The sequence below is a fragment of the Epinephelus fuscoguttatus genome, linkage group LG16, assembly GCF_011397635.1.
Source record: "Epinephelus fuscoguttatus linkage group LG16, E.fuscoguttatus.final_Chr_v1".
Lineage (NCBI taxonomy): Eukaryota > Metazoa > Chordata > Actinopteri > Perciformes > Serranidae > Epinephelus > Epinephelus fuscoguttatus.
Window position 1 is genome coordinate 25,896,422 of NC_064767.1, and position 13,843 is coordinate 25,910,264.

Below are 13,843 nucleotides of genomic sequence, written 5' to 3' on the forward strand. Positions count from 1 at the left end.
TGGTATATACATATAAATTAGCCTAGCGACAACTAGAGATTTCCTCTGCTCATATGAAGCCAGCATAGATCCGGAAGTATAAATCCCTGAAGGATAAATCACACACAAGGCTTAAAATAGTATTTTTGTTGAGGCTATATAGTCGTCACAATTTATTGTTTCTTATCTGTGAAATAAGAGTGAATAAAAGCTGTGTTTCCACTGAGGGAAATGGTTTCAGCTTACAGAAATAGTCAGGAGGTCTGCGCCGCCATGACGTGTAGTTACATTTCAGGGGAGATGCACGTCAGGCTACTGCGTAGGTTACAGTGTAGGCTCCATTCAAGGCAGAAGTATAAATTCCACATTAAGCCTGTCATTGACCACTTACCTCAGAAGTGTGTTAAGGCCCATTTATACTCCATTTACGTACGAAAATAGAAACCCCTGTTTGAAACGTTGTAAACGTCACTGCGCTCAGATATTTGTTCTGCTTTGACCACCCCAGACCTGAGTTGGTCTTAACCAAGTTGTGTGACCACATAACTAATCGAGAGTACAGAAAAATATTCAGTCACTCACTTTGTGCAGTCGGGCTCTTCTACTCTACACGAGGCGACTAGACACAGAGTGAAAGCATCAGTAATCAGCCCGACAGCTCTCTCATTATGTCACATGTCTCTTTGTGTTGATCTTTACATCACAGCAGTAATATCACTGTACAAGTCCACTTCCTCTGTTTGACCACTGTTACTCTGAAGCCTTTTAGTGACGGTATCAACACTAATGACAAGCACTGTCTAATTTCTGGATCATCGTACAGCCTGAATGGTCTCTGTGTTGGGAAAATGGCTGGAATCTGACTTGTAGATTTATTTGACATAATTCTCCACTGGTTTTTTAAAAAGCTGCACCTCTCCTGTCTATATTGTACTGATAAAAGCAGCTGGTTTATTCAAAAGATGCATTTCTATGTCCATTTTTGCAGTCACACTTTTTAGAGATCAGATTGATCCAACACTCTTTATGAGTGCAGCGGCAGCAGCAGCAGCAGGACCTGTCATCATGTGATCATCACTGAGATAACCACTGCTTCCTGGAAGCAGTCCCTGCAGCCAGTCCCGTTCTCACTTATCATGTGATGGGCTACATTGGATTACAAAAATCAGTTTGTCTGTATGCTTACACGCAAGAGTGTGTGAGTGTGTTTGTGCAAGTGTGTGTGTTCAAAGCTTTTGTGCGATTCCAGAAAACGCCTGCACATTTGCACACTTGTTACTGCTTTGAATCTGTTGTCTGGTTATATTAGTGCCCTGTCATAATAACTGAATTACAATTTTCTTGTTTTAGGTTTTTTAAGTCTTATTGTTTATTACTTTATCGCTTCTTACAGTAAATGTATCAAGATAAGGCTTTCAAGACAGATGGTTGTGTGTATAACGGAGGGGATCGCTCTTATAGCAGCTTGTTACTGAACACACTGAGCCAAATGGGATTTCCCAGAATCCCCACTTGATGTCATTTGACCATCACACCTCTCTTGACCAGTGTCCCACTGGCAATGTTTTCTTCACACCACACACTGTCATGGGGTAATTAATAAATCCCCAACCCTCTGCTGCTCCCATCCAGTGGCCCCTCATTACTCGTGTGCCTTTTGCAATGTGCGCTCACACATGCACACGCACGCACACACACACACACACACACACACACACACACACACACACACACACACACACACACACAGACACACTGTGTATATGCTATGTCTGTTAGGCTGAAATGTCTGTGCTCAAACAAAATTGTGAATGAAGGCTGGATTAAGTCTGCAGTGCAAGGTCTATGATTAAATTTAAAAAGTCTATGATTATTACGATAATTTTGCTACATTTCTTTCCTTCCTTCCTTTGTATACAGTTTTTACGTTTTGTGTTTCATTCATATTGTAATCACACATTTCGTCATTTCTTATATTTAAGTCAGAATCTGATCTAGGACTTCAACTCACAATTACTCTCATTGTTGATTTATCTGTTAATTATTTTTTCAATTACTCACTCTATTAATTAACTGTCAGAAAATTGTGGAAAAAACATTTTATATCTCCAGATACGAGATCACAACTTAGGATGACTTGTTTTGTCCAAACAGCCTTAAGAGATTTAAGTTAATTCCTTGTTAAATAATATAAAACTGAGAAAAGTAGCACACACCCATACCCATGTATGGAGCCCCCCAAGGCTCACTGCGTGGGCTTCATTCACTTATAGATGCGTAGAAACCTTCATACTGTGTACAAAGATGTGCACATGCAAAATTACCATCGGATTCATGACACTTGCACACCAGCTGATTTTGCTCTTAACACCGTGCCTATGTTTGTGGATCAGAATCATTCTAAATTCACAGGGCCATGCCAGCTATCTGCAGTCAGCATACTGCCACGCCCACATTTCTCTATGTAAGGAAATACTTTTACCCAGAGCTATATCAGGGAAAAAGTGGTGAAGTTTTACTTCACATATATTAAGGCCCTGACCTGAGGCATGGTCACTCGCAAAATGTTTTGCAACATCTTGCTACAGTTTCTTGGTTGAACAACATGTTTCCTTGAAACAATGTGAAACGGGCTGTGAGGTATGTTTTCTCTCATTTGGTGGGTGTGTCAGAGGAGTACCCAATCAGCAGTGACGTATATATGTAAATCACTTTTTTTATCATTTGCTTTGGCAATATAAACAAATATTTCCATTCCAATAAAATCCCTTTGAGAACCCCGCCTTATTAAAAGGAAGTGCACCTGCGTAACACAAAAGGGTGTTTCATGCACTAACATTTCTGTTTAAATAAACGTTTTGCTAAATTTTTATTGAGCTGATCGCCTGTGAGTATCTGTGAATGTGATGGCAGTCAGAAACAGCTAAGTCGTTCGTAACTATATTCATACATGTTCAAACATGTTGGTCTCTGATGTGCTAATAATAGTAATAATAAAAATAATGATAATAATTATAATAGTAATGTCATGGCACTAAAACCGGTGGTAGCAACAATTAGCTAAAACCAATGGAAACCAAACTGTTAAATGTCATTATAGGCATTCTCACATACTCCACTGTAAGCTAGGTCTAGGACACTTGGTCCGTGAAGTATCTTAATCATGACAATAAATGATGAGGATGAAAAACAGAGGATGAAATAAGTGCATGCATCAATAAATCAGTAAATAAATTAATATTGTTGTCTATTAATTTTTAATGAATGTGGTTTTAATATGCTAAGCAGTTAGTTAAAAGGTTTGTGTTTCCATTTTTAAGACATCCAGCAAATTTTGCCTTCTCTTGCAATACTTTTCATCGTCCATTTTTTCAGAGTCATATGTCTGTTTCCACTCAGCTGCTCCCAGCACAACACCCCAGGTAAGGGGCATGGTTATGTAATTAGTGAAAGTAAACTTCAGTGAATTCTTAGATCACATCAGCTAATAACAAAGCTCATTCACTGACACTGCATGTGTGTGGGCTACTGTAGGTTACAGATGTTACGATAACAAGATGACTGACTCGGGTGCACATTGTCAAACAGAAACAAAGATACACTGGGGGACATACATCACAGAACTAACATGTATATACATGCAACCTGCCAACTGATACTGCTGGTATGACAGACAATCTGTAACGTTATCTTGCCAGAGTGACATAACAAATGTTGTGCAACAATTAATGCCAAAGGAGTCAGACCCCTCTCGTTACATGCAGCCTGCATTTAGACTTACGTATACAAATGTTAATTTATAAAGTTTTTATGTCTTACCAGAAAGTTCACTATCAACCACTGCTGTGTTAGTTTGTACACTGCAGTAAATTTATTTGTTTAATTATTAATTTATGAATTTATTGTGAGAGAATGCAAAACATATTGCAAGGGAATGTAGGGGAAAAAAACACATTCAGTCTCACCATGACCCTTTGGTGACTCCGTATCAGTATACCAAAAAATATCTGTCTTAAAGATATAGAAAGCTGATAATTGTTCTAAATTTACAAAAACAGGAAGTCTTATTAAGATCTCTGTTTAAACTGAAACCTGCATACAGATAAACATAAACAGTAAAAAAAAAAAGAGTGGAGTACTACTGTGTAGGTAAACAGGGAGCACGTCACAGAAAAAGAATACTGCTGTAGGTTGATGCAGGACGACCACTAGGTCGACACGTGTTGACCGCTGAGTCACTGCTAGCTGACCGTGCTGTGGGAAGCTGTGTATCCGTGGCGGCAGATCAATAAAGCACCCATCATGTATTGTGCATGTTAGACCCAGCTGACTGAGGGATTTTTTCCCCGATGAAAGGCCTCAGGCACGAGGCTGCTGATATGTTCTGGGTGCTTCTCCAAATAATTTCTCACCATGTCTCATCAGTTCAGCAGAGACCTTTGTGCTTATGTGAACTGAAGGCTCTGTGTGTGTAAAGTCAGACAGACGTCCACTGCGGTTTCCAGAAATCACCAGAAGCACTGTTTTACAAGGCTGCATTATTGTGTTACAAATTATACGATTAATCATTATTTGTACAAATTTCAAGGTTTTTTTTTTTTTTTTTTTTTTTTTTGTTCTTTGGGACCTTAAAAGATATCAAATCTTCCCCACTTTTTTCTGGGCGGTATTTATGCAATTGATTTATTAAATAACTTTTATCAAATTATCAACCATTTATTAAACTAACAGCAGTAGATCTAATTTTTCTTGCATCACCCCCCGCAGTGTAGCAGACACCTCAGGAAGCCTCAGCCTCACCTCAGTAATCAAGTGTGAGTAACATTTCGGGAGCAGTGGATGTTTTCATCTAATCTCTGGATTAAATTATAAGTAGACTATGGCCCAAGATGAATTTTAAGAAATACAATAGACCTACAGTACAGTCTGTGTATGCTTTTTTTTAAGATGGAATATTTTATTTTGATGTACAAAGTGATTTGCAGTAAAAACATGTCAGACTGATGGCTGGTCAAGCAATTTACTAAAAGATGACATAGTATAAAAATGCTCAAAATATACTGAAATTCTTCTCAGACAGTAATTTTCTTTGTGACAGTTTGAATCTGCACTTTTTGTCCTGGATTATCCTGGATATAAACTGTGTCTGCATGACCCCTTGTTGCAGACTCTGATGTGTATCTGATGATTTTATTGGCTGCACCCTGACAGAAATCCGCATCAGCTAATGGGGGTGGGTTTGTTTTGTTTGTTTTTTGTCTGCGGCACAAATGTCCCACACTGACGCACAAGCTTTCATTACATAACATGAAATCAATATGTGCAAATTATTTGAGAAGAGCTGATGTGCCACAACAGGACTCTCTGTGAAATTCTAAACATAACAAACATTAAATCATGATTTGTGATTAACAACAATAACCATACAGCCACAATCCGTTAAAGTTGTTATTCCTAAGATTTTATGCAGGACTGTAGACAATAAACAGAATTGGGACATACGGCACAGTACGAGTTGACCTTATAAACAAAACCTTCAAAGTAGCCGTACTCACAAAGCATTAGTTTATAAGGTAGAGTAGCACCACTGATACATGTCGCCTGGACATCCCGGTGCTTCGGGAAAAGTTTGAATGGAACAATGACGTTACCACAGGAGGTCTGTTCAGCCTCTGCCGCTTTCAGGAGTTGCTAGACAGTTTTGTTTAGTGTTCCCTGCTTAGTGAGCTGGTAGTATATTTTCTAAGAACATGTCAGCCCTCTTCCCCCTGTGTTTACTAAAAGCAGCAGCAGGTCCCTGAAAATATGGGATGGCATTCGAACAGGCTTCTGGTCTCTGTCCCTGCGCTGATGGCTGACCACATTGTATGGTGATAAAACACACAGACGTATACACACACCTGTACATGTACCTTTCCTCTCGGCCCCAGGGGAAGCTGTATCATTAGGGTAAATCCCCAGACACACACCTGATGAAACAAAGATGTTATTGTTGCAAAACTGGACAGGCAAATTGTCGGTTTTATTATATGTTTGGAGTCTGTTTTATGTTAAAGGTGCTGGATGTCTGAAACGGCACAGTCCACACATTTTCTCCCCCACTTTTCTTCAGCAAGAAACAAGAGCATAGCCTAACATACAGCACGGTATATTCAAGACATTTTTTTTGGTTTCTATGAAAACCAAGAATATGATAGCCATGCTGAATGTGCACCTGCTGAATGTGTGCCCGGCTCGGCATGCTTACTTTAAAGAAACTGCCAGAGCTGGTCCACTGGTTCAGCACACCAGATTTAAAGTACACTTGCTTTTGCATCTCTGTGGTTCCCAGAAACAGGTGCATTCTGCATGTCACCTTACAGAGCATACAGCCTGCAAGTGCATCCGCTTCCTGTTACTTTTTGGCTCCTAAGACATTTTCATTGTGTGGACACAGAGCTCAGTGCTCACCCTTTGGTTCCACTGGGACTGCCGCAGAGGAGATGCCAGCAGAGGTGGTTTGCCAGACTGTAATTGGACCTGCAACACCACAAACAGAGGCTGCTGAATCGTTCCTCCAGGACTTTGAGTACTGGGGGGGAACCCACACGCCCCAGCAGAGGGAATACCTCTGGGAATGGGACGATTCTTACATAGGATGTAGTGATATGAATAGAATGAATGAAATAGTAATGATATTTGTCCAATATAAGACAATGAAACTGATGTTAAATGCAGTGGATTGTGTTCTACTCTTATGCATTACATCAGACTCTTCTCAGAGAGCATTATATGATCATATCATCAGCATAATATTTCACTAATGTGGTATGATGTATCAGTGTTGCTGGACTCATTAGCACTGCAACACCTTACAATGATGGTGACTGGCTGTAATGTGTTGGTGAAAATCAGCAATCGCACGATGGCAGCCTCCAATAACAGGTGGAGGATCAGGAGGTAGAGCAGGTCGTCCACTAATTGAAAGAACGTCGAAGCCTGGCTGTGTCATTGGTGTGTGAGTACGTATGAATGGTTACCTAAGTAGCAGATGGCACCTTGTTTTGTAGCCTCGGCCACTAGTGTATTAATGTGTGTGTGAACGGGTGAATGTGACAAGTGGTGTAAAAGTGCTTTGAGTTGTCGAAATACTAGGAAGGTGCTACACAAGTGCAGGTCCATTCACCAGATTTTTTTCAGTTTCTGTGGCTGCGTCACCCGTTGAGTCGACCTGGGTGTTTGTGCTTTTGTCTGCTTGCATTTGGTTTTGAACTGTCAGTCCTGACCTAACCTCCGCCTCCTCCTCTCCATTGACTGCTCCCCCCGAAGGCGAAGAGAGAGAGGTGGGCTGTGCTGCCTGTCCCTTCAACAGTCTAGTAGGTTAGGGTTGTCTGAGTGCTGAGAGTTCAGGTCATGGAGGAAAAAAATCTTTTAAGACCACTCAGAGCTTGCAGTTGTCCAGGCATCCAAACATGTTGCTATCAAACAACACAGACACCAATTTATTGGACATACTGTTAACTATAAATTAAATAATCTGGTGAAAAATCAAAGGAGTGAGCAGTAAATTTTCCTGTAGGTTTCTGCAAAGTCTTTTTCATCTTTATATCCAAACCAAGTGCATTTAAACAACCCTCTACATCACTTACAATATTATATATACACTGTACAAATATTACCTATATTACATCACACTGTATAAATATCAAATTGATACATCAAAGATAAGCAAATAAAAATTGCCATAAAATTTAAGTAAATGAAACGCAGCTGTTGTACTCCCATCTCCTGTTACATTCAGTTCATGCATTGAATTAAGGCTATGATTAGTATTTAAGTATTTAATGACTGCATCATAGTGTTAAAATGAGTGGTCTTGAGTGGAGTAGTAGTATATATTAAATTTGGACTTCTCTCTAACAGGTTAGGCTGTATTTGTACAAATTTGTTCTTAAAAGGGGTTCGTGTCCGAATATTTTTGGCCTCAACACGTCATTATAAAAAAAGAAATTCTGTCTGTATTTCTCCCTTTTTTCAAAGGGTTTTGAAGTCTTTTTCATGTGGAGCTCTCTGTCCTCTGATTGACGTCATGCCCGGCCAGGGGTTCATTCTAAAATAGCTCTCATGGCTAAGTTAGGAAACTCATAGCATAGTGGAGGAATGTTTAAAACAACAAACAATGTAGCTGGCTGTAATTTCTGTCTTTGCATGTACAAAGGGGTTCGTTTCAAAGGAGGACCAGCTCGAGTCAGCACTTCAGTGAATGTTTCTAAAAGTTTGCCCAGCTTTTTGCATGGTTTGATCACATGAAACGTTACCAAAGAGATCTAAGCAGTTACTGTTCTCGTGTGCTGTTGACCCCGTGTGTGATGAAGAACCGCTTGTAGCTGTGTGAATGGCTTTATTTTCATCCCAAGTAGCACTCCCAGACCCACTCCCAGACTATAAGTCCAGAAACTGTTGTGATTGGCCGCAGCTTTCATTATTATCACATACTTCAGTGTCTACGTCCAAAGACAATAGTCATATGTCTACTGTCTCTCCAACAGCCTGAAATCACACCAGGAATTTGCACTCGAAGCCACAAAATTTTGCACCTGTCAACTTAGATTAATATGTCTCTTAATTCTGTTTTAAAAGGAACATAATTTAGGCAAATGTCTCCCTGCATCAAAAGTGGATGAAATATTAATCCATAATTTATATTAATGCTGAAGACACTGCATGTTTTTTGGCATTTGCTCATTTACCATCCACCTGACTATTGTCGTATGGACAACATATGGTTTTGTTTACTTGCTGCTTGTCCTGTTGTGCCTTTATAATCCATCAGTCCACTGCGGAGTGTCCACCTAACAGCTGGCCAGATTTCTGTGTTGCTTCACAGCCTTTTTATGCAGACAAAGTTGATTGTTCGTTTTTTCGTATTTGTCTGTTATACTTGCATAGTCACACACACTTGGCATTTAACATTTAACCATTTAATGAAGTATTTTGCTCAGTGGCACATTGCCAGGGGCTGTGGGAAAGGAAAGAGTTCTCACGGACAGTCGCATCAACGCACATCCTTCTCTAATTGCAAACAGCAGCTTATTAACAAACAACAATTATATCAAACCATGCTCTCTAATCAATATTAAAGGGACAGTTCATCCCCAAATCAAAAATACTTATTTTTTCCTCTTATCACCAGTGCTATTTATCAATCTAATTTCTTTAGGTGTGAGTTGCCAAGTGTTGGAGATATCGGCCATAGAGATTTCTGACTTCTCTTGAATATAATGGAACTAGATGGCACTTGGCTTGTGATGATTGAAGATGATGATGAAGCACCTAAAAAATTACAATTTAAAAAAACTCAACAGCAATGTCTCTATACAGAGCTTACCCGCCAACTACAAAATATGTATTTTTGATTTTGGGATGAACTGTAGCCCAACTACAGTATGTATTTTGCCAAACAACAGCCACTGCGGCCAAAAGTGATAAGTAAATATAGATGTCAGAACATAGTGTAACAGCAGGGAGTTGTCAGTAAAGTTAACATTAGCTAGTGGATATACCAGACCAAGTACGCTAGTGGCAAAATTCCCAAATTTTTCATTTGTGAAAGAAAGAATGTCTTTGTCTTATGCCATCTACTTGTTTTGAGTGTAGTTAAGCTTTGCAGAATCAGTCAACTAGCCAGCTACAATGATATGGCTGGTTCTGATCCTTCTTGGTTGCATCCACCTGATGTATTTTAACACTGTGTTAAATTTTTTCTCTTCACAGATGACACATCAGCTAAAGAAGTCAGCAGGGTAGGTTTTTCCTTGATTTTATGTCTACATATTTATGTGACAGGGCGCATGGAGCTTCTCTTTATAAATTAACACACTGTTGATTAGGGTTGGGAACGATTTACCGATACGACCGGATATCCGGTTTGACAAGCGAGAGATACGGCTACGTTGGTAGCAGCCTCCTCAATCGATACGAATCAGCCACGAATCCTTAGATGAATCGATTGTAGAGTCATGGATTTGGGTATTGCAAGACTAGCAATCGGTTGACTGGCTTTAACAGTTTGCATCTCGAAAACAACGCGAGAGCCGGCCCAGCGGCATGTTCTGTAGCAGGCATTACTGACAGTGATAATAGATGTAAACATCAGCGCCAGCTTGATCGGTGGAGCTGAGGAACAGAAGCTAATGCTGGTTGGATAAACCAGGGAGCAGCCAAGCCGCAGCAGAAACTAAAGGCGAATCCTACCGGTTGTGGGTTGAACGCGGGGTCACAGACACAGACAGAAATACGTATTCCTGTCAAATACGGCGGTGCATGATAACAGCTTACCGGCGACTGACAAGCCCGGCTCCAGGTCCAAGAAGTCTTCGTCGGTGTCATGACTGCCCAAAAATACCAGCCAAGCCCTGACAGCACACAGGTATGTGATGTGTCAGAGCGAGCAGTTCACATTTCCACAAACCTTAGCGCACTTTAGGGACTGTTCTGTACTTGTCAGGGGAGGAGGGTGGCTGGTTGATTTTGATTTTATTTATTTATTTTATTTTTATCCCCTCTATGTTAATCACTTATTGATGCTGTTTTTGAAGTATGAATAAGTCAATAAGTAATTTATTCCATTGAAATATCATTGATGTATTATAGAAAAGTGATTTATCTTTTTATAAATGACAAACACAGAGTGTAGCAAACACAGAGAAATAGTCTGTCATGCTGTCAATGATAAGCTGCTAGTCATCATAGTTCATGATATCAACTAATAACAGGAGATGTCAGATTCTGCCCCTACATTGCATGTTATTATTTTATTCTGCTTTATGTTTATATTGTACAGCGATACAATAAGCTTTATTCCAGACTCAAGTCCATATAAGATACATACAAAAACACAGACAATACAATAAAAACAACACAACAAGTAGGTTTAAAACACTTAAATTTTACTTAAAGTTCACTTCACTTAAAGTTTAAAACTTCTTCTCATTTTTATATTGATCCCATCCAACAAAATGATGTTCATTCAGCAAGTCTTTTTTTGGTCCATGTCTAAAAAAAATACATTTGACGTGATTTTGTTGTTGTTTGTCTTTTTATTTTATTTTTGCCAGTGCCATACAGCAACAATGCTTGGGGATGTGGTCTTTTACAAATTTGAAAATACTGTAAGAATGTCACTTTTATAGAATGGGCTTCTTTATTTTATAATGTGTGATTAATATCTACATCAACAAATGTTAACCACAGAATCGTATCGAATCGTATCGTTCCTACACTGTATCGAATTGTATCGAATCGTTCTGTATTAAAAATATATTGTTTTTGAATCGTATCGTAACCCGTGTATCTAGATACGTATTGAATCGTCTATCACAGAGAGATTCCCAACCCTACTGTTGATATATATTAGTACTTTATTACCTTGCCACCTACTTCCTAAAGCTGACCTTAGTGACTAATTGAGTTCTTACTCAGGAATGGACACTTCTGCTGAACTAATTTAGAACTCACAGAACTCAATACTGTCCAAAAATGTCTTGGTGTACTTAAAGGGACAGTTCACCCCCAAATCAAAAATTCATAGTTTGTCTCTCACTTGCAGTGCTCTTTATGACCTGGTTACTCAAGATAATCCACAGACCTTATTGTGAGCAGTTATTTGTAGGAACTATTTTCTTCCCACTGAACTACATCACTGCACAGAGGAAAGCGTGTATCTACTTATGGATGAGAGGCTCATGCTCATGACAGCACAAGATGTAGTCATTAATGGTGTTCTACTCAGCTCAGCTGTAATGTTAGCCAGCTCAGTGGTGCTAGGTGAGCTAGCAGTAGATGTATGTTTCCTTCTGTGCAGCGATACAGTTGGCAGGTGTAGTTTATATAAAAAGCATGCAATAGTTTAGTACCTGTGCATTCTTGGGTGAGATGCAGCACAGTAGTGATGCTTGCGATGTTACCACTGGAGTTGTCCAGGCTCTGTGAGCGTTTAGGTTAGCATCAAATAGATAATTAATAAGAATAATAAGAAACAGTTGGCAGGAAGTTATGGGAAAGAGTAGATCCCCTGCGGTCACAAATACGTATGTTCACACCTTTGTCTTCCTGACACCATTGTGTCCCGAGGTGACCGAGTGTCAGCACCCACAGCGGGGCCTCGGAGCCGGGTAGAAGGGACTTCACACACAGAGAAAAGAAAAATGAGGGCCACTCGACCTCTCGGTGCGTCATCCATACGTCTGTGCAAACAGGATGTGGGAGGATAGAAGGCTTCCCGTGGGGGAGGCTTTCTAGTGCGCCACTCTCCCTGCTGTCCTGTCCTCACTCTCTCTGCAGGCGCAGAAATAGACGGCTCTCTGGCCCCGTACAAGGCAGGAGGTCTGCCTCTTACATAACCACACTTTTAAGCTGAGGCTGAGCAGCAGAGCTTGCCAGGGCTCTAATCAGAGCTGTGGGGCTCCGGTGGCCTCCTCTCGGGACTGCGGGGGGATCCCTGGGCTAGAATGCAGCAGTGTAGGGGAGTGTAAGGGTGGGGTGGAGGGTAATGTTGTGATGAATGGCTCTGTCTTTGTGAATGGCAGGCAGATAATCCTCTTTCATTCAAAAAATAAAAAAAAATCTTCCCATCTGAGCTAGCAGCTAGCTGCTGCAGTAACGTTAGACTGGGTGCAGTGGAGATTCCAGGTTGTTGTCACATTTTTCTTTGTCGTAGCTCTTGCTGAATTTTGAAATTCAACCTCAGTGTTTATGCGGAAACTGTGGAGTTGCAATTTCTGTGTGTCTTGTGTCCAGCAGTACCAGGACACAAATATGCAGGGTGTGGTGTACGAACTCAACAGCTACATGGAGCAGCGCCTGGACACTGGAGGAGACAACAAACTCCTGCTCTATGAGTTGTGCAACATCATCAAGACAGGTAACAGTAGATTGATCCTCTCAGCTTCAGGTCACGTCACACTGGTAATGTCAGACATTTCCCTGTAAGACTGGGATCAAGCACTTTAAATACAATTTGCGGAAATTTTTTTTGGAGGAGGAGCAAGATTTGCTGCGGTAAATAACCCAAGAAGAGTTGTGTCAATGTAAAGTCAAAGCGTACTTTTCTGACACCAGCTTAAAGGGCCCACTGTGATAAACCCCACCCATATTCTGCTTCAGTCAACATAGATAATAAATAAAATAAGTAGTATTCTTAAAGGAAAATGATGCCTTCAAGTGGAAGTCTTGAGCTCGTGACGTGGGAAGTTGTGTACATGACATGCTTAGTGTTCAAGTGGTTAATTTGTGAGAAAACCGCTGATAGGTATCTGCAACATGGACACTAGTGTTGGCGTCTAGAAGCCACCGAGGCTAACAATTTAGCAAGCTAGCGAGCGGGTCATGTAGTGCAAGGAATGCAAAGGCATAATAACAGAGGAAAAAGATGAGGCCATTGGAAATATCAACATTGTCATCAGACGTATTATTATATCACCAAGAAAAACAATATATGACTAAAATAAAAATATAAACTTACCATCCTTGGAAACATGAACTTCCATGGTCTCCACCATTTCTCAAACACATTAGCAAACACATCACAAGTCCTGAACTCTGCGCCTTTAGAAAATTTACACTTACGAGGTTGTGAATATCCAAAGAGGGGACATTTGCATGGACTCCTCTTGTGAACACGCTAAACACAACCCCATTTGAAGGTTCATTAGTTCCAGTTCTTCTCCTCATTTAGCTTGGCAAACCAAAGTGAAATTGATGATTAAAGGGTCTAAAAAACTAGAAAATACAATCATACGATCAAACAGTCTGTGTAATATTCTACAATAAATACATTCTTTATAAAATAGGTTGGTTGATTGTTTATATGATACAGTTTTAGTTC

At 40.1% G+C, this 13,843-nt stretch overlaps 1 protein-coding gene across 4 annotated transcripts in view; it reads left to right on the top strand.

The window, feature by feature from the left end:
• Positions 1–13,843, top strand: part of pde10a (phosphodiesterase 10A) — a 77,242-nt gene that overhangs the window by 44,595 nt on the left and 18,804 nt on the right. For 2 of the 4 annotated variants that reach the window (XM_049600338.1, XM_049600341.1), the window contains exons 3-4: positions 9,733–9,761; positions 12,757–12,880. In XM_049600338.1, coding sequence (XP_049456295.1) covers positions 9,733–9,761; positions 12,757–12,880 — 153 coding nt within the window. The remainder of the gene's footprint in view (positions 1–9,732; positions 9,762–12,756; positions 12,881–13,843) is intronic. The other 2 variants (XM_049600339.1, XM_049600342.1) reach the window with 1 other exon arrangement.